The following is a 21,576-nucleotide window of genomic DNA, read 5'->3' as shown; positions in this document are numbered from 1 at the left end:
AAAGTACAAGCAAGAAGTTTAACCACTAGAGTTCAGCAGAAACCTGTTCGGCCCGTCTTACTCTTTAAATGGTCTGTTTTCATCTCATCTGCATCATCTCACATACTGCTGGTGAATTATGAGCTTTTACAAAGATTTGGTTTTAATCATTTCTGAGATTTTTACTTGCATCACAGAACATTTGAGGTGAACAGAATTTAGTTGTGGAAATTTGACAACCAACAGGAAAAACATCAGCGGAAGTATCTTTTAAACCAATGATCCACACTGTCGTGTATTCAAACTCCAGTGAAAGTAGATTTTGTGGCAGGTCAGTTATTTACTTCTCAGAGGAGACAGTCATATCACTGACCTTTTATGTAAAGCACCTATATAAATATATACTGTAATAAAGATATGATCTTACGAAATACATGTCATATATTTCGTGCATTATTATCAATAATAACTGTTACTATTATGAAATAGCTGATATATAAATATATTCGAGCATTAATCTTAATTGATGAGCCATCTGATAGCGTAATAAACCTTGCTAATAAAAACAGATATAACGATGAATTAGCGAGTCTTCTACATTAGGTGAAATCGAGGCGTTGTCCCCTCACATCAGGCGCGCTCCCTTGAGTGAGAGTTTCCGTCCCCGCGGCTCGACACCGAGTTGTAAAAAGGGAACTTGGCAGACTGTGCTTCCTGTGTGCTGAACCCGAAAGCAGGAGAGAGACCATGGCGTCCCGTGCAAGGCAAACTGTCCTCGTTCTCCTGTCAGTGCTGAGTGTCTGTGCTGCTGCTGACCCACAAGGTGAGTACACCACCAGAAACTAACTGGGAGAACCAGGGAGCTGCCTGCAGCTTTGTCAACCTGTAGAACTTGCGCTCAGTTAGACTCTCGCTGAACTCAGACCTCACCTTACACCTACATTTGGGGACAGCCTCTGTGTTCAAAGGTGAACACAACATCCCATGCACATTAGCAGATTTAACCATTTAGTAAGAACCTGCTTCAAGTTAATCCAATATATGGTAAAGAGTGTATCGTTACCAGACTTGGGAAATATGTTAAAACATCCTCTGACCGAGGTTCAATTTAGGTCTAAAGATTAGAACTAAAACACAAGCAGACTTTGAGGATGATGATTATTTTCTATCCTTGTGTGTCACTGTGATGCTGCAGGCCGATACGTTTTTAGGAGAAAACTCATTTCTCTCCATGTTGATCTCTCGTAATACATGAAACGCATTATCTTTGTATCTGATTACACTGTTAGTCAGAAGAACTGGTGATCCGTCCAGTTTGACTATTTTTGTCACAGGACTTCAGGTCACATTCTATACCTTAGACCCACTGGTGATACTGTGCGTTCAAAGGTAACGCACACTGCTCCTCCATTTAAGATAACCCTTTGTTATATGGACTTCATGCTCACATAAAATGACCAACACAGGGCTTGGACTGAGGGTGTGTCCCCCATTCACCAATAGGTATTAAATGACCAGGAATGTGTAATACGATACAACCTCCTTGTAAAGAACCTGAATGTTTGGAGACATATTTGTTAAATATCTAAACTTAAGGATTTTGTCCTTGTGAAGTGTCACATACGGATTCTCTACTATAATCTGACAGCACCTGAAGTTCACACGGAGCTCGGGAACCTGAGAGGTGAGTATGTGAGTGTGAAGGGGAAGGAGCCCGGGGTCCACGCCTTCCTGGCTGTCCCGTTTGCCAAGCCACCCGTAGGCCCTGCTCTGAGACTGGCTGCACCCCAGCCTGCAGAGGCATGGGAGGGAACGAGAGACGCTACCAAGCAGCCGCCCATGTAAGGCATCCATGTGCTCCAGCTGTTGCATGCCCCCCCCCCGGTGGGAATCGCGTCCAATACTTGTTGATGAAAATACTTCTCTCTTTCAGGTGTGTTCAGAATAGACAGATGCTTATAGATCTGCTGGCTATATTAAACATGGGGGTGGCACATGTCCCAGACATTTCAGAAGACTGCCTCTACCTCAACATCTACACCCCTGCAAACAGAGCTCCAGATGCCAAGCTCCCGGTAAGAAGTCCTAATTTGCATGTGTCTGCAAAAATGAAAAAATAATTCTCAGTATGAAAAAGCAAAGCCATACACTTAGAAGACACACACAAAGATGTCAAGTTTGTGGTGGTTAGAGCTGAGTCGATGTACTGTAAACAAAATCCACCACTCAGGTTTAGCTCTGGAAAAAAAAGTTTGATTACTTGGTTTGATTACTTTTAAGAAATTCATAATGTCTAAACATGAGGGTGTTTCTGTATTTTAACAGGTCATGGTCTGGATCCATGGCGGAGGGTTTACTCTGGGGTCAACCTCAGATTACGATGGCTCCGCCCTGGCTGCTTACCAGGATGTGGTCGTAGTTTTGATCCAGTACCGCTTGGGATTCCTGGGCTACCTCAGGTAAAAATAAAAAAAATGGACTTTCTAAAAACAGTAACAATGAAAATACAAGGATTGCATTCTTCTGCTTTGATCCCGACCTGTGCCCCATGTGAACAAAGTGTGAAAACCTGCTCACTTTACCAGCTTCTGCGAACATAGCCTGGTAATCTATAACTAAAGTATACGGTTCTGTGCAGCACTGGAGATGAGCACATGTCCGGGAACTTTGGCTTGTTGGACCAGGTTGAAGCTCTGAGATGGACCCAGAAGCACATTCACAACTTTGGCGGAGACCCAAATTCAGTAACGATATTTGGGGAGTCTGCTGGTGGAGTGAGCGTGTCCCTCCTGGTAAGGATCAATCTGCAGAGGTGGGACCTCAAAGCAAAACTGTGCACGTTTTTTTTTTTTTTTTTTATCTTGAAGGTCCACTGTGTAAGATTTAGGGGAAATGGGCTGAAATTATTTCTAAAATAATCCTAGTAGTGTTTTCATTCGTGTGTTTCATCTAAATTGGACGAATTGTTGTTTTCTGTACCCTAGAATGGGCCCTTTTATATTGATATTAATACTCTATATTTGCATCAGCAGCGGGTCCTCTCTACAGAGGCCGCCATGTTTTAGTAGCACAAACTGGACAGAGTAAACGCCTTTTGAGTTTTTCCGACAACTTAAGTCGACCACAGGTTCTCGTTCATTTATCACTGCAGAGTCACAGCTGTCACTTTTTCTGATGCTTTGACCAACAGCTCCTCTCACCATTAGCCAAAGGCCTGCTCCACCGTGGCATCGCTGAGAGCGGCACTGCCGCAATGGATGAACTCTTGATGAGTGATCCTCTTCCAGTGGCACAGGTGAAGCATCTATGTGTATACTTAATTGTGCAAACATTGATAAGAATATAATGGATTTCTGAATTGCTGAGATGGATTCCTCGTGTCTTTCCTCAGATGGTAGCAAATATATCTGGCTGTAGCCTGGAAAGCACAGAGAAGATCAGCCACTGCTTGAAAAACCTCGACTTCGATTCTGTTCTGACTATTGCAAAGGTGAGATATATTATAAGCACAGCCGATGTGATTAATTGGCCGTGTGACTACGTCCTCTGTAAGATTCCTGTGAATTAATAACTTTTTTTTAATCTCCAGATGGAAACCTTGAGAATTGGTGTAACCATTGATGGACACTTTCTCACTAAAACTGTGAATGAGATTTTCCTGGAAAAGGCATTTCCCACTCTGCCTTTAATGACCGGTGTTAATAATGATGAAGGTGGCTGGGTACTTCCAAGTGTAAGTGCTAAGTGCATGATTGTTCCTGTAGTATGTGGCTGGTGTTCACTTGTTTTGTTGCTGTGCGTGTCTGGAACCTTAACTGCAGCTGCCTCTTCCCTCAGTTCATGGCTCCTCCAAACTGGACTGAGGGATTAGATCGGGAGCAAGTGGTCAACATAGTCTCCCTGTTTTACAGTGATGTAAGACAAACACTGCCAAACATTACGTCATCACTCTGTTTTTATCTTGCTCAAGTTTCTTAAACAAACCTGTTCATTGTTTTTTCTCAAGCCCAAAACTGCAATCAAAAGAGATATAATTTTAGAGAAATACATCGGAACCGGTGAAGATCGAGTGAAAAACAGAAATGGATTCACTGAGTTGCTGGGAGATTTTTTATTTACCGTTCCAGCTATCAAGACTGCTATGGCCCACAGAGGTAATTTTCTATACATTCTAATGAGTATATACTCATGAATATGAGTATTAGTGTCAGGGCTGGCAGAATGGCAGGCGTGAACCCAAAAGCAAACGACAATGAGGCAGAGTGGGAATAAGCAAAGTTCGTGGTTTATTGGAACGTAGCAAGGGTCAGATACCAGGTAGTCAGTCCGATGCAAACAAATCCAATAAGGAGCAGGCCAGAGATAATCCAGGGTAGACAGAGCAGGGGTCAGGAGCCAGGTAGTCAGTCCGAAGCAAACAAAACCAACAAGGGGCAGGCAGAAGAGGAGTCCAGGGAAAAAGCAGACAGGTAACAGTGGAGATCAGGCAGGAAAGGAATCAGGAGGTAAACACTGGAAGGATTAGGCACGATCACACTAAACAATCTGGCAGAGGACAAGGGGAACAGGCATGCAGATATACAGGGGAGACTAATGAGAAGATGGAAGACAGGTGCGTCTTTGGGTGGAGCCGGTGAAGGGATCAGAGGAATGAGGAATGAGGAAGGTGCAGAGCAGGAGGGGAGTGGCAAAGTTCTGAAAAGACAAGGGAATTAGTAAACAAAACTTAACAGATGAACTGAAAACATTAATAAGACGGTGAATTTGTGACAATTAGGGCTATAGTGTAGAAAACAAATTGGATATTTCAAGAATGAAGTCGTAATATGTCGAGATTAATAAATATATATAATTCCAGAAATTCAGTTGTGTTATTACGAGAATAAATTCATAATATTATAAGAATTAAGTTGGAATCTAATGAGAAAACAGCCATTATATTACACAAATAGGGTTGTGATATTACAAGGTTAAATTTGGAATATTCCAAGAAAGTTATACATTTACAAGAAAAACAGCTATCATATTTCGAAAATGGAAAATTGTAAAAATAGGCAGCAAGGAGAGCCAGTGTGTGAATAACTAAGAAATGTTTTCCTCCTCAACAAAAGATGCAATTTCCTCCCAAGACTTAGTTGTTCTTTTTTTCAGAACTGACACATTTTATGCACAATCTTTTCAAACCCTGATTTTTATGATAATGTGGTGCTGATGAGCCAAAAGATGAAGTATTTCTATATTATAAGTATAACTTAACAAGATGCTCCACATGCCTCAATTTAACACTGGAGATGGATGTCCATCTTATAAAAAAACATAACCTAAACTAAATACTTCATTTTCATCACCAAGTCTCTGACTATTTTCCTTCCTGTCGCAATTAAAGAAGCATAAATTAAGATTTATCGTTCTACATGATCATAAACATGATCTACTGTATCCCATCCATTTATCTACCACCAGATGCAGGCGCCCCTGTTTACCTGTATGAGTACCAGCATGCTCCCATTGCCCTGAAGGCAAAAAGGCCGAGTTTTGTCGGGAGTGACCATGGAGATGAAATCTTCACAGCATTAGGATTCTGTTTCACAACCACCTATTTCAAATTATTTGGTAAGCTCAATGTAAAACCGACTGGCTCAGTAGACCACCAGATTTGTGGTGAACTGCTGTGGTTTGTGTTCATGGTCAAGTGTTTTACCACATTATCATTGTTTCAGATAAATGCCCAGAAGAGGAGGAAGAGTTCAGCAGAATCATGATGAGCTACTGGGGCAACTTTGCTCGTACAGGGTAGGTATGACCTTGAATCATCATTCCGGGCCCCTTATGTGCTTATGTATCCCTTCTTACGTGCTTTTGTGCGTCGCCCAATTTTTCTAACTATAGACAAAGCTCTGCAAGCCTCCGCCAGCCCGCAAGGCTGTGATTGGTCCACTAACTACATCCTTTCCGGAGTCGCATTTCCGGTTTCATTCCCCATAATACCGACAGAAACAACGGAAGATTTAGAAGAACGAATATGGACCAAATAGAAGAGTGGTTGGCAGAAGATATCCGAAAGTATGACCACTTGTATATCCCGTCACTGACTGGCGGATTTGTCCGCCAGAAAACTCGCGTCACTGCCTCTTGAAAGGTTCTAGCAGTCTGCTCCAGGCATCCCTGCTTGGAGGTCGAAAGGGCTTGGGTAGGGAGAGGTAGCCCTCAAGGAGTAGAGAAGAGAGAGAAGTCAGGGAGAACTGGGCTTTTATTGGTCTGGTGACGTCATGAGGCACACAATGGCCATGGTGGAAAGGTGTGTCCAGGGGAAGGTTTAACACCTAGGCGTGAAGACGAAGCACCTGAGACTGAGGAACCTCTCCTTCGTCTTCAGAACAAAGGAAACATGTGGTTGCAGGATTTTGGCTACACACATTGGCCCAATTATATATACATGGAGGTAAGACAAACTTATCTATAACCTGTGTGTTTGTGTGTGCACTCTTGTGTAGTTCTCCTAATGGGGACGGCCTTGTTCACTGGCCTAAGTATGGAGCAGAAGAAGAATACCTGTCGATTGCACTGAAGGAGCAGAAACCTGCTCGGCAGCTGAAGAAGGAGCGGTTCGTCTTCATGACTCAGACCCTCCCAGAAAAGCTCCGACGATACGCAGAGCAGATGGAGCGCGGCGAGCTGTAGAAGAGTCCGCTCTCCTATCTCCATTCCATCCACTTTTTAATCAGTAACCACAAACAAGTATGTGAGATATACTATGAGACATTTGTAAAGGGGGGAAATAAAAATTCTAAACAACGGAAAAACATCTGTTTTTGTTATTTTAAGATTTAAGATGTATCATACATTGTATATTACAGTGTTGTGCATGAACGAACGCAAAAGAACGAATGACTAATAACGAATTTGAACGGTGAACACGTTCATATTGTAGCGTCCTCGCGTACAGACGACAAGAAACTGCGGAATTACGTCAAATCGTGTGCCATGTGTTTTATAAGAAATTCGTCCATCAGTTCAACACAAAACGACGAATGGGACTCGAGGTTTCTTGCCCTAAAGAGCGACAGGCTGAAAATCAGTGTTTTAAGACCCTTTTCCGTCACTAAAACTGCTCTCAAATCCCCAAACGGAGGTCCTCAGACATGATTTTTAGATATTTGAGGTGGTGAGAATGTTTCCTTCGCAGACATGTCACTCTCAAATCTCTCGGACCTGTTCTTGTATCCGCCACGAGAAATCGAGGAATTATTTCCAGATCCTTCTCCCATTGGAGACCCATGTTAATTCTGAAGATTTTCTGAAAAGATTAAAACTGAAAAATAAAATGTAAATCGCTCACACGGCTCCATTTCTTAGCTCTCACGAATAAAAAATATATCTGGTTGTAGTTTCAAGCCTTGTGATTTATTTTCCAGATAGGACTTATAGTTTTTGAGAAACAAGTATTTGTTTGATGACGGTGCTAGAGTGTGGAAAAATGTCTCTTCCATTAGGACTAATGATAATTTTAGGAGGAGAATTATGAAATGAGAAATATGGCGACGCCTGCGAGATGGTTCTGGCAGACAACTCGAGCTGCGCTGCGCCAATCATATTACATACATCATGTGACATACATCATGTGACAGACCTCAATCTCCACAACCTTCTATAATACACACCCACCTTATCAGGTGGTCTATTTAACCAGAGAGACATTTCCCATCAACCCCTCTTGCTCGCACTGCTGCTGCAGTATTGCTACCTGTTGCTTCAAACCCTCCACCACCCCAGCATCCACCTGTAGGCTCCAACTGGGGGTTACAAGTATTTGCTCATCACTCCCATCATTCCTGTGTAATCATATGGGGGAGTGATTAAGTTGGAGCCTAGATGCCAAACACTAAATCTGTTGTAATAAATATATTACATGATCGAACGTGAGTTGTCTGACTGAACTACGTTTCTAAACTGCTCACACTGCCTCATTTTTTAGTTAAAAAAAATAATATAGATATGTACGTTCGTCCAAGCCTTGTGATTCTCACGGTGTTTTCATTTCACGGATAGGAGTTATAGATTTTGAATTATAGCATTTTGTTGGGGACGTTCTCTCGATGTCTGATCTCTCCCTCTCTCACGTCGCACCTGCCGTAATCAGTGAGTCACACACGCAGAGGGAGGGGGGGCAAAAGGGGAAAAGGGGACAGTGAGATCTATTTTTAGACTACTTCACAGGTGTTAATCAACACTGCAGGGAGTGCAGTCAGTAGAGCAGATGGACAGTAACCCAAAATGGCGTGTTCCAGTACAAGTGTGGGTAAGACACAAACATTTAATTTTTTTCTTTGTCTTTCAGGGGGGGAACTGTTGAATTCTTTAAATAATCAACTGTCAATGATTTCTAAAGTCAATGTGTTCATTTTCCAGATAGGACTCACAGTTTTTGAGTAACAAGTATTTGTTTGATGACGGTGCTAGAGTGTTGAAAAACGTCTCTTCCATTAGAACTAATTTTAGGAGGAGAATTATGAAATGAGAACTACGTTTCTCTTTTTTGGCTCTAAACAATTATATAGGTATGTACTTGTTCGTCAATACCCTTGTGATTCTCACAGTGTTTTCGTTTCATGGATAGGAGGTATAGATTTTGAATTAGAGCATTTTGTTCGGGACCTTCTCCTCAGGTCCAATCTGTCACTGTCTCTGTGTCACAGGTGCGTCGTTAGTGAAGTTACACACGCTGAGGAGGGGGGCCAAAGGGGGAAAGGGGACAGTGGATTCTTTATAGTTACACTTCAGAAATGATAATCAACACCAACAACCATCAAACAAGGTAGTTTAGTGGGTAGAGCAGAGGGACAGTGACTCAGAGGTTGAGGGTTCAGGTCCCAGTGTGGGGGGGACTTAAACATTGTTTTTTTTCTTTGTCTTTCAGGGGGGAACTGTTGAACTCTTTAAATAATCAACTGTCAATGAATTTGAAAGACAATGTGATTGGCTCTTCATCAGATTCCTGTATTAGTGTGTATGAAGTGATAGTGATAGTGATAGCGCCACCTAGTGATCAGTGTGAAAATGAAGTTTTAGCAATCAGTCCCAAAATCAGGCCACATGATCAGAGTCAAGTCCGGATGATGTCAAGACTATTACTGCATACACACTAATAGTGATAGCGCCACCTAGTGGTCAGTGTGAAAATGAAGTGTGAGCAATCAGCCCCAAAATCCTGTCACAAGAATAGAGTCAACACCTGATCAAGTCAAGACTATTACTTTATACACACTTATAGTGATAGCGCCACCTAGTGGTCACTGTGAAAATGAAGTTTGAGCAATCGGTCCCAAATTGCACATACTTCATCAGATTCCAGACCTGAACAGATATATTAATGTTTATTTATATATAGTGATAGCGCCACCTAGTGTTTAGTGTGAAAATGAAGTGTGAGCAATCGCCCCCAAAACTCTGTCACATTATCAGAGCCCTGACCTGAAGAGACCTATGAGTGTATGCACTGTTAGTGATAGCGCTGCCCAGGGGTGGACTGGCCATCTGGCATACCGGGCATCGTCCCGGTGGGCCGTTGACCCAATGTGGGCCGGTCTGGTCCGCTATGTATTTTTTTTCTCTTCTTCCTCTCTAAATTCCCTCCAAGTGGGCCGGCCAATTGGCTACAGAGGGCTAGCAGTGTGTTGCCAGCATCGTCACATATTATTGGTCTATTGTTTGTCATTGTCAATCAATCAGGGGCTGACAGGCTCAGAGAGCCCGGACAGTGCTGTCAATCACAACACAAACCAGGGTGGGGCGGGACCTCATGGCATCGGCGGGGGGAGTCGCGGGACGGGCTGCTGCTGAGACAGAAACTTAAAATGGATAATAAGAGTTAAAAACGCCCGGGTGGCGCTGAGAAGCATCGGGAAAAAAGCTGAAGTCTCTAGAGGAGGAGGCTGCTACATGTGCCAAACTGACGGACCTATTTGGTGCCGGGTTCACCAGCCCAGCAGCAGCAGGTGCGCCGGGAGACGAGCGAGGAGGACTCGACAATGATGAGCGAGTGGAGGCAGACGTGGTAAGTAACATTGGCCTGGGGCTGGCTAGGCTACATTTTTGTAGCATGTCCAATACAAAGTAGAAAACGTTTTTGATTTTGTTTTAATATGCCGAATTGTGATATTATGGGTTATTATTGTTCAGATGATTCAGCTAAGCTAGCTAAGAGCTGCTAACGTCGTTTACTGTTGCCATAGCAACAGTAAACTTTCTGAGCTGTAAATAGAGATGCAGAATCAAGCTAATTCTTTTCAGAAGTTTTATTGTGCTTATGTGTTGATCCTTAATGGTGTGATCATGTACACTAAATGATAAATTATTCTCCATTACAGGTTGTTGTGATATATTTGAGGAGTCGTTCTCCTAAATAAATTTACTTTTGGCTTGAGAGGTTTGTGTGTGGCCTCCCTTCTTGTTGCCATCTTTGAGCTAGGTGATAACAGTATTATGCATGAGAGAAGATGCCGCGAGATTTGTGGTCTTCTATGTGGTGTCCGCTGATAATGTAGTGGGCTGGTCTGGACAGACAATGCCAGGGCTGAATTTTTGTCCCAGTCCACCCCTGGACTCTTTCCAATCTTCAAGCTGGCAATATACTGAACTCTTAAAATTGGCAGGATATCTCCAATAATTGCTAAATATCTTACCTATTTAAATTAAATTTTTGAATAAAAAAAAAAAAGATAATTTAATAAAATGTTTGTTATATATATATATTTTTTTTTAAATATTTTCATTTTATATTTAATTTTTCATCATCATCCTCTTTTCTCCGCGCTGGTTCAGGGGTAAATGATGCTGGTCTTCACAGGTGAGTGACCTACGCAAGCCTGTAGCTGCCACCGCCCCACAGGAGATTATGTGCTTGTGTGTGTGGCCGCGGCGCTTCCCGGTTCTTCCCGGCACTACGCTGCCGGTGCGAACAGCCCAAGTATCAAACATGGGCTAGGAAAGGAGGCGGTCCGCTTTTCGCAGCGCTTCTACCTCCGGTGCGTCCCGGGGTTAGAGGATGATGGTGTGACGTTAATGTATTGTTTTACATTGCATGTGTCACGTCATGATAAATCAGTCTCCTATATCGCCTGTACCAGGAGCCGCCCCTGTCACTGGTTATCTTGGCTCGCTGTCTGGCCGGTAACCAGCCGTCCGGACCGCTCAGTGAATAAGGAGGAGGAGATGTTTCTTTACTTGGAATGCGGCCACTTTATTTCTCGGATTTACAGCAGGAACAACACTCGCATCACCTCTAGGTGCTCCGTCACTTCTCGTTATACACACACTTTTAGCGTATTTTCCCACAATACCCAGGTGCACTACGTCACACACTACAAACTTTCCTTAAAGGGGCAGGCCATACCTGCAACACAACAGCTCTCGGTCTCATATGCAGATGGAAAGAGAAAGCAGAGACGCAGACTCAGCAACTAAATCCGAGATCCGATGCACCTTATTATCATCTGAGGGATTTTTACACACTGTCTGATAAAGATTCTGACAGTAAAGGCAATTCTCACTTTCCACCTTAAAACTATGAAATGAACTGAACTATGAACAAGTTCAGAATTTAAATGGTGAACTATGAACGTGAACTATTCATGTTTACTTGTATGAACTGAACTTTGAACTAGTTCATGAGAGGTGTGGACTTGCACAACACTGGTATATTATTAAATTAAATGTGCCCACAAAGTTTTAAAATTCAATCAAACTATTAGCCTTCAAAATGTATGCCTCTCAGGTGTAATAAGTTAAAGTTGTGTTAATGTATATGTTTATCCTGTTTATATTGATCATCAGTTTAATACTAGGGCAAATTTCTTCAAGGAATAAGAAAGTGTTATGTGTTAGTGATCTACCTATGTTAATATTAACTTGTTTTAAAGCTGTTTGTACTTATGGGTACATATGGTGGTTTGGGCTGGTTTTCATATAGCAGAGGTTGTGTATTGTAGGTGTCTTCGAGATACATCCATATGTTATCTACACTGCTTATCCTTAATGATATTTAGGGGGCTGGAGCCAATCCCAGCCGACATTGGACGATAGGCGGTCTACGCCCTGTAGAGGTCGCCAGAGTATCGCTGGGAGAACATACAGAGATAACCTAACCCCAACCTGCTGGTCTTTGGGCTGTTGGCGGAAGCCACAGGAAACACACACAGACACGGGTAGAACATGCAAAATCCACACAGAGGACCACGAGATACAGTATCAAAATGTCAGCAGTGGCACTTATACAAACACAGTAGGGGATAATAGAGAATGCTCTTTTTCTACAGCTATATTACACATACAGTACAAACCATAGAAACATAGACGACAGGGTTCTTTTCAGTTTCTTTGTTTTATTTATGAGAAGAGTGCTTAAGCTGGAGAGCTCCCTGAAGTCGGATGTGAGCAGTTTAATACGTCAACCTTATGTTTTTTTTTTCTAAATAAGGCGAATGGCATTTAAAATAGTACAAAGCAACACTTTTCATAGGAAAATCACTCAAGTAGCTGGGTGCAGAGGGCGTACAGACATGGAAATGGATTCAAAATAAGTACTTCAGTTGAGAGGAAATCATAATGCAATTTTTTTCCCGGCAAATTTAGCTAAGTTGCACTCTGATATAAAAGTGTTGGCCAGTGTTTTTTAATGATTCACTATTTTGCCCCGAAAAGTGCACTTGGAATAAGAAGCTACCGGGCATTAGCATCAGGCCGTAATGAGACACACAGACACGTGATACTTTGAGATGCACTTTGAGCCGATGGAGCTCCAGCGTTAGCAACAAGTACCGACTTTAACTATGTGCATCATCTGGTATATAACTGTGTGTATTTGCTAATTTGACGCACTCCCATTGGTTCCTTTTCCTGTGACACTCCTGTGATATCACTTAGGAAAAAATAAAGAATAATTTTTTTTTTTTTTGTTGCTTTCATTCCAAAACAAATGAAACGTGATGTGTAATAGTATTTGCAAACTGTAAGTATTTAGTTTATGAATATAAACAGTAAGGATACATTGTTTACAGTGTCTTGATGTTCTTTTGTTGCTGTGAGAATGGACATTGTTTTGTCTTTATCTTAAAGTAGATGCAGGATATTGTTTTTAAATCTCCACCAGTGTAGTACATACCAATGGCTGCCAGAGGGTGCCAAAGGTCCTTGCATGACGTATAATAAATCTGCAGTTAAACATAGACTGTATATACAGATATATTGTATATTTAAAAATGTTTTAGGAGGAGGGGGGGGGGGGGGTTCATGAACATATGTAGATTATTCATGTTTTCAAAACAATGATGATGATACATTTTATATGAATAAATCATTAAAAAATACAAGCAAGAAGTTTAACCACTAGAGTTCAGCAGAAACATATTCGGCCCGTCTTACTCTTTAAATGGTCTGTTCTCATCTCATCTGCATCATCTCACATACCACTGGCGAATTATGAGCTTTTTCCAAATAATGGTTTGAATCGTTTCTGAGATTTTTACTTGCATCACAGTACATTTGAGGTGAACATAATTCAGTTGTGGAAATTTGACAAAACCAACAGGAAAAACATCAGCGGAAGTATCTTTTAAACCCATGAATCGCACTGTCGTGAAGTGAAAGTGTAAGTAGATTTTGTGGCAGGTCAGTAATTTACTTCTCAGAGGAGAGCGTCCTTCCTCTGTGCGTTGGAGTTCAGATCATATCACTGACCTTTTATATAAAGCACCTATATAAATATACTATAGTAAACTATGATCTTACGAAATACATGTCATATATTTCATATATTATTATCAATAATAACTGTTACTATTACTATTATGAAATAGCACATATATAAATCTATTCAAGCATTAATCTTAATTGCTGAGCCAGCCGTAAAAAAACCTTGCTAATAAAAACAGGTTACATAACGATGAATTAGAGAGTCTTCTACATATCGAAATCGAGGCGCTGTCCCTTCATCCCAAACTCCCCTTTACGTCAGGCGCGCTCCCGTGCGTGAGAGAATCCGTCCCCGCGACTCGACACCGAGTTGTAAAAAGGGAACTTGGCAGACTGTGCTTCCTGTGTGCTGAACCCGAAAGCAGGAGAGAGACCATGGAGTCCCGTGCAAGGCAAACTGTCCTCGTTCTCCTGTCAGTGCTGAGTGTCTGTGCTGCTGCTGACCCACAAGGTGAGTACACCACCAGAAACTAACTGGGAGAACCAGGGAGCTGCCTGCAGCTTTGTCAACCTGTAGAACTTGCACTCAGTTAGACTCTCGCTGAACTCAGACCTCACCTTACACCTACATTTGGGGACAGCCTCTGTGTTCAAAGGTGAACACAACATCCCATGCACATTAGCAGATTTAACCATTTAGTAAGAACCTGCTTCAAGTTAATCCAATATATGGTAAAGAGTGTATCGTTACCAGACTTGGGTAATATGTTAAAACATCCTCTGACCGAGGTTCAATTTAGGTCTAAAGATTAGAACTAAAACACAAGCAGACTTTGAGGATGATGATTATTTTCTATCCTTGTGTGTCACTGTGATGCTGCAGGCCGATACGTTTTTAGGAGAAAACTCATTTCTCTCCATGTTGATCTCTCGTAATACATGAAACGCATTATCTTTGTATCTGATTACACTGTTAGTCTGAAGAACTGGTGATCCGTCCAGTCTGACTTTGTCCGTCACAGCACTTATCAGGTCACATTCTACACCTTAGACCCACTGGTGATACTGTGCGTTCAAGGGTCAACATCATGTCACACGCACACTGCTCCTCCATTTAAGATCACCCTTAGTTATACTGACTTAATGCTTACGTAAAATGACCAACACAGGACTTGGACTGAGGGTGTGTCCCCCATTCACCAACAGGTAGTAAATGACCAGGAATGTGTAATACGAAACAACCTCCTCTTAAATAACCTGAATGTTTGGAGACCTTATATTTGTTACATTACTAAGCTTCATGATTTTGTCCTTGTGAACTGTCACATATGGATTCTCTACTATAATCTGACAGCACCTGAAGTTCACACGGAGCTCGGGAACCTGAGAGGTGAGTATGTGAGTGTGAAGGGGAAGGAGCCCGGGGTCCACGCCTTCCTGGCTGTCCCGTTTGCCAAGCCACCCGTAGGCCCTGCTCTGAGACTGGCTGCACCCCAGCCTGCAGAGGCATGGGAGGGAACGAGAGACGCTACCAAGCAGCCGCCCATGTAAGGCATCCATGTGCTCCAGCTGTTGCATGTCCCCCCCCCCGGTGGGAATCGCGTCCAATACTTGTTGATGAAAATACTTCTCTCTTTCAGGTGTGTTCAGAATAAACAGACGCTTATAGATCTGCTGGCTAGAGTCGACATGGTGGTGGCACATGTCCCAGACATGTCAGAAGACTGCCTCTACCTCAACGTCTACACCCCTGCAAACAGATCTCAAGATGCCAAGCTCCCGGTAAGAAGTCCTTGTTGCATGTGTGTGCAAAAATGAAAAAATAATTCTCAGTAGGAAAAAGCGGAGCCATACACTTAGAAGACACCGACCAAGATGTCGGCAGAGAGTTTGTGGTGGTAAGAGCTGAGTCGATGTACTGTAAACAAAATCCATCACTAAGGTTTAGCTCTGGAAAAGTTTGATTACATGGTTTGATTACTTTTAAGAAATTCATAATGTCTAAACATGAGGGTGTTTCTGTATTTTAACAGGTCATGGTCTGGATCCATGGCGGAGGCTTTACTATGGGGTCAGCCTCAATTTACGATGGCTCCGCCCTGGCTGCTTACCAGGATGTGGTCGTAGTTTTGATCCAGTACCGCTTGGGATTCCTGGGCTGCCTAAGGTAAAAATAAAAAAGGAATGGACTTTCTAAGCACAGTTACAATGAAAATACAAGGATTGCATTCTTCTGCTTTGATCCCGACCTGTGCCCCATGTAAACAAAGTGTGAAAACCTGCTCACTTTACCAGCTTGTGCGAACGTAGCCTGGTACACTATAACTACAGTATACGGTTCTGTGCAGCACTGGAGATGAGCACATGTCCGGAAACTTTGGCTTGTTGGACCAGGTTGAAGCTCTGAGATGGACCCAGAAGCACATTCACAACTTTGGCGGAGACCCAGATTCAGTAACGATATTTGGGGAGTCTGCTGGTGGAGTGAGCGTGTCCTTCCTGGTAAGGATCAATCTGCAGAGTTGGGACCTCAAAGCAACACTGTGCAAGTTTTGTTTCTTTTTTTTAATCTTGAAGGTCCACTGTTTAAGATTTAGGGGAAATGGGCTGAAATTGATTCTAAAATAATCCTAGTAGTGTTTTCATTTGTGTTTCATCTAAATTGGACAAATTGTTGTTTTCTTTACCCTAAAATGGGCTATTTTATATTGAAATACTTTATATTTACATCAGCCGCGGGTCCTCTCTACGGAGGCCGCCATGTTTTTTTAAAGTAGCACAAACTGGACAGAGCAAACGCCTTTTGAGTTGTTTTTTTGTCAACTTAAGTCGACCACAGGTTCTCGTTCATTTATCACTGCAGAGTCACAGCTGTCACTTTTTCTGATGCTTTGACCAACAGCTCCTCTCACCATTAGCCAAAGGCCTGCTCCACCGTGGCATCGCTGAGAGCGGCACTGCCGCAATGGATGAACTCTTGATGAATGATCCTCTTCCAGTGGCACAGGTGAAGCATCTATGTGTATACTTAATTGTGCAAACATTGATAAGAATATAATGGATTTCTGAATTGCTGAGATGGATTCCTCTTGTGTCTTTCCTCAGATAGTAGCAAATATATCTGGCTGTAGCCTGGAAAGCACAGAGAAGATCAGCCACTGCTTGAAAAACCTCGACTTCGATTCTGTTCTGACTATTGCAAAGGTGAGATATATTATATGCACAGCCGATGTGATGAATTGACCGTGTGACTACGTCCTCTGTAAGATTCCTGTGAATTAATAACTTTTTTTTAATCTCCAGATGCAAACCTTGAGAATTGGTGTAACCATTGATGGACACTTTCTCACTAAAACTGTGAATGAGATTTTCCTTGAAAAGGCATTTCCCACTGTGCCTTTAATGACCGGTGTTAATAATGATGAATGTGGCTGGTTACTTCCAAGTGTAAGTGCTAAGTGCATGATTGTTCCTGTAGTATGTGGCTGGTGTTCACTTGTTTTGCTGCTGTGCATGTCTGGAACCTTAACTGCAGCTGCCTCTTCCCTCAGTTCATGGCTCCTCCAACCTGGACGGAGGGATTAGATCGGGAGCAAGTGGTCAACATAGTCTCCCTGTTTTACAGTGATGTAAGACAAACACTGCCAAACATTACGTCATCACTCTGTTTTTATCTTGCTCAAGTTTCTTAAACAAACCTGTTCATTGTTTTTTCTCAAGCCCAAAACTGCAATCATCAAAGATTCGATTTTAGAGGAATACATCGGAACCGGTGAAGATCGAGTGAAAAACAGAAATGGACTCACTGAGTTGCTCGGAGATGTTTTATTTAACGTTCCAGCTATCAAGACTGCTATGGCCCACAGAGGTAATTTTCTATACATGCTAATGAAAATGTATTTAATATGACATATTAATATGATTATTAGTGCTATAGTGTAGAAAACAAATTGGATATTTCAAGAATGAAGTCGTAGTATGTCGAGATTAATAAATATATATAATTCCAGAAATTCAGCTGTGTTATTACGAAATATAACTTCATAATATTATGAGAATTAAGTTGGAATCTAATGAGAAAACAGCCATTATATTACACAAATAAGGTTGTGATATTACAAGGTTAAATTTGGAATATTACAACAAGAAAGTTATAAATTTACAAGAAAAACAGCTATCATATTTCGAAAATGGAAAATTGTGTAAATAGGCAGCAAGGAAAGCCAGTGCTTGAGTAACTAAGAAATGATTTCCTCCTCAACAAAAGATTTGAATTGACACATTTTATTGCACAATCTTTTCAAAGCCCAATATTTATGATAATGTGGTGCTGATGAGCCAAAAGATGAAGTATTTCTATATTATAAGTATAACTTAACAAGATGCTCCACATGCCTCAATTTAACACTGGAGACCGATGTTCATCTTATAAAATAACATAACTTAAACTAAATACTTTATTTTCATCACCAGGTCTCTGATTGTTTTCCCTCCCGTCGCAATTAAAGAAGCATCAATTAATATTTATCGTCCCACATTATTATATCCCAACCATTTATCTACCACCAGATGCAGGCGCCCCTGTTTACCTGTATGAGTACCAGCATGCTCCCATTGCCCTGAAGGCAAAAAGGCCGAGTTTTGTTGGGAGTGACCATGGAGATGAAATCTTCACAGCATTAGGATTCTGTTTCACAACCACCCATGTCACAATACTTGGTAAGCTCAATGTAAAACCTACTGGCTCAATAGACCCCCAGATTTGTGGTGAACTGCTGTGGTTTGTGTTCATGGTTAAGTGTTTTACCACATTATCATTGTTTCAGATAAATGCCCAGAAGAGGAGGAAGAGTTCAGCAGAATCATGATGAGCTACTGGGGCAACTTTGCTCGTACAGGGTAGGTATGACCTCGAATCATATACATATATGTTGTGATTATTGTACCTTAAGCGTGGCACCATTAAATGGTGTGCCTTAGGGAATTCCATAAATTTGGTTATCAGAAAAAATACTCAATATGAATATTAAATATTAACTTTAATTGACAGTAAAGCTACCTCGGAGCACCACCCTTCATAAGAAGTGAAAAAATAGCCAATTCATTCACTAAGTCTCATGAAAGTACTAACAACAAATTTGGAACTCTGATTAATAATTAAATTAATAACTTAAACCCAAATTATTAAGTCAGTAGTTAGCTAAATTTAAGGACATGTAGATTTTGGAAAAATTCACCCTTATGCAAACTTAATGAAGACACGTGTTTTGAAGAAAAAACATTGATTAACATAAAATAAAAGTATAAACACACAAACTAACTGAAAGTGTACTTACTATATACAGATGTGCAGATGTCTGTATGAGTACATGTGCTTTCAAAATGGCAGCCGGCCACTATGAAGACCCCCTGGAGTGTGGGGATCATGTGGCTGAGATCACTTGGATGTGTTAAGTTAAGGGGAGATGAATGAGTGAGGTATTGGTGCCAGGTCGGAGAAAGTAGTTAGGTTAGGGTTAGAAAACTAGAATTTAACAGTCCTGTGCGCAGCCTGGTGTAACGAGCCCAGTTGTGTCACCAGATCATGATATTGGGAAAAAAAGGTCCAGTTTGAGATGCTTTTTGAATTCCATTGAAGTGGGTGTTGCTGATTGTGCTTCCTGTTCCGTTCTGAAGTTCTTAGGCAGGCTCTCGCATCACTGCCTCTTGGAAGGTTCTAGCAGTCTGCTCCAGGCATCCCTGCTTTGAGGTCGAAAGGGCTTGGGTAGGGAGAGGTAACCCTCCAGGAGTAGAGAAGAGAGAGAAGTCAGGGAGAACTGGGCTTTTATCGGTCTGGTGAGGTCATGAGACACAAAGTGACCATGGTGGAAAGGTGTGTCCAGGGGAAGGTTTAACAGCTAGGCGTGAAGAGGAAGCACCTGAGACTGAGGAACCTCTCCTTCGTCTTCAGAACAAAGGAAACATGTGGTTGCAGGATTTTGGCTATACACATTGGCCCAACTATATATACATGGAGGTAAGACAAACGTATCTATAACCTGTGTGTTTGTGTGTGCACTCTTGTGTAGTTCTCCTAATGGGGACGGCCTTGTCCACTGGCCTAAGTATGGAGCAGAAGAAGAATACCTGTCGATTGCAATGAAGGAGCAGAAACCTGCTCGGCAGCTGAAGAAGGAGCGGTTTGTCTTCATGACTCAGACCCTCCCGGAGAAGCTCCGACGATACGCAGAGCAGATGGAGCGCGGCGAGCTGTAGAAGAGTCCGCTCTCCTATCTCCATTCCATCCACTTTTTAATCAGTAACCACAAACAAGTATGTGAGATATACTATGAGACATTTGTGAAGGTTAGAAATAAAAATTCTAAACAACTGAAAAACCCTTGTTGTACTTATTGTAGCCTTTAGGATGTATCATACATTGTTTATTATTAAATTAAATGTGCCCACAAAGTTCTGAAATTTAATCGAACTATTAGCCTTCAAAATGTCAGATAAGTTAAAGTTGTGTGAATATATATTTATCCTGCTTATATTGATTATCAGTTTAAAACTAAGGCAAATATCTTCAAGGAATACGATGTGTGATGTGTTGGTGATCTACCTATGTTAAACGTTACACCCCAGTCCGTTCACTCCGCTCTGCTTCGGCCAATCGGCTCGTTGCTCCCTCACTGCTAGCTAAACACTCATCAAAATCACGACTGTTTGCAGTGCTGGCTCCTAAATGGGTGAATGAGCTCCCAATCGCCATCCGGACATCGGAAAGTTTACACATCTTCCGCCGCAAACTAAAAACGTCCCTCTTCCGATTATAGCATGAGTAAAAAAAAAAAATACTAACAACTTTTTAGACTAACAATTTAGTAGTACTTTCTTGATTCTTGTTGTTATGGGTTTGTACCCTTGGGGTTGGTTAGGGTTAGGGTTAACATTCATATGTTATGTATACAGAGCTGCCAACTTTTCAAAAAACCTTGGAGTGAGATTTTGTCGGGGGTGACCAACATTTTGCCGCGCACACAGCCACACACGTTGGTGGCTCAAATATCAGGGAATTGTTGGAATTTGGCGTTGTATCCATGTTGTTCGCTGCATTCTGGTGGCCTTTGGGGCCCGAAGTCGTTGATATGAGCGGCCGACTGGAGATGGACAACATTGGTTACATTCTGTGACGCAAAGACATAGCTGAAGGTCCACCCCCAGGAAATGTTGGTTTAAGTAGATGTTGTTTCCTGCATTCTAGTGGATTTTTGGGTGGTATGCTAAAGATGTGCAATACCTGAACTTCTTCTGATTCATGTTCCTCTGATCATGACTTGTAGGGCCTTCTAGCCTTGAGCTGAACATTCAACCAGAAAACTATTGTTGTGCCTCAATGACCACAATATAGCCTAATTAATAGACCTTTGTTTAAGATTTGACCAAGGTAGGTTGATTGACATTTTGATTACAATGGTTTTCAACTAATTCTGAACTGAAACCTAACCTATATTTTAAATAATTGTATTCTTAAGAGCAGTTAATGATTTATGTTCGCCTCCCACCACACTTTCCATCAGACAAAAAAGTGCAACAAATAAAGTGCTTAAACAGTAGCCTTTTTAAGCAACACAATGGACCCTCTTCCCCAAAATAAAATTTGTCTGGAGCCGCAAAACATATTTGATAACAAAGCTAATAAAGTTTTATATAAAGTTATACTATACTAAACTATGGTTTGTTGCATTTATGAAATTATCGAACAACAATAAAGAAAACTGTTGACATTTGATTGATATTTTTACCTGTTACAACAAAGGAAAAACCAAACGCTTATGAAGAGAAGAAAATACACAGGCAAGTGTCGGCCTACTTTGAAATAAATTAAACACAGACCTTTGTAGGGTTATTTGAGTCCTCCCCGTATTT

General features: G+C 41.6%; 1 protein-coding gene across 1 annotated transcript; it reads left to right on the top strand.

Moving 5' to 3' along the window:
• The first annotated feature begins 641 nt into the window (after nt 1-641).
• On the top strand, nt 642-20,045 carry ces2b (carboxylesterase 2b). Its single transcript, XM_053426056.1, has 25 exons — nt 642-802; nt 1,628-1,820; nt 1,913-2,054; nt 2,305-2,438; nt 2,618-2,771; nt 3,170-3,274; nt 3,371-3,469; nt 3,569-3,712; nt 3,817-3,894; nt 3,986-4,133; nt 5,443-5,592; nt 5,700-5,772; nt 6,474-6,646; nt 15,023-15,215; nt 15,309-15,450; nt 15,702-15,835; nt 16,017-16,170; nt 16,571-16,675; nt 16,774-16,872; nt 16,972-17,115; nt 17,220-17,297; nt 17,389-17,536; nt 18,238-18,387; nt 18,495-18,567; nt 19,737-20,045. The coding sequence occupies exons 1-25, from the start codon at nt 727-729 to the stop codon at nt 19,921-19,923; spliced, it is 3,276 nt and encodes a 1,091-aa protein (XP_053282031.1). The 5' UTR covers nt 642-726; the 3' UTR covers nt 19,924-20,045.
• The last annotated feature ends 1,531 nt before the right edge of the window (nt 20,046-21,576 follow it).

Source organism: Pleuronectes platessa, chromosome 7 (genome assembly GCF_947347685.1).
Source record: "Pleuronectes platessa chromosome 7, fPlePla1.1, whole genome shotgun sequence".
NCBI classification, from domain to species: domain Eukaryota; kingdom Metazoa; phylum Chordata; class Actinopteri; order Pleuronectiformes; family Pleuronectidae; genus Pleuronectes; species Pleuronectes platessa.
This window is presented reverse-complemented; position numbering and strand designations above follow the sequence as displayed.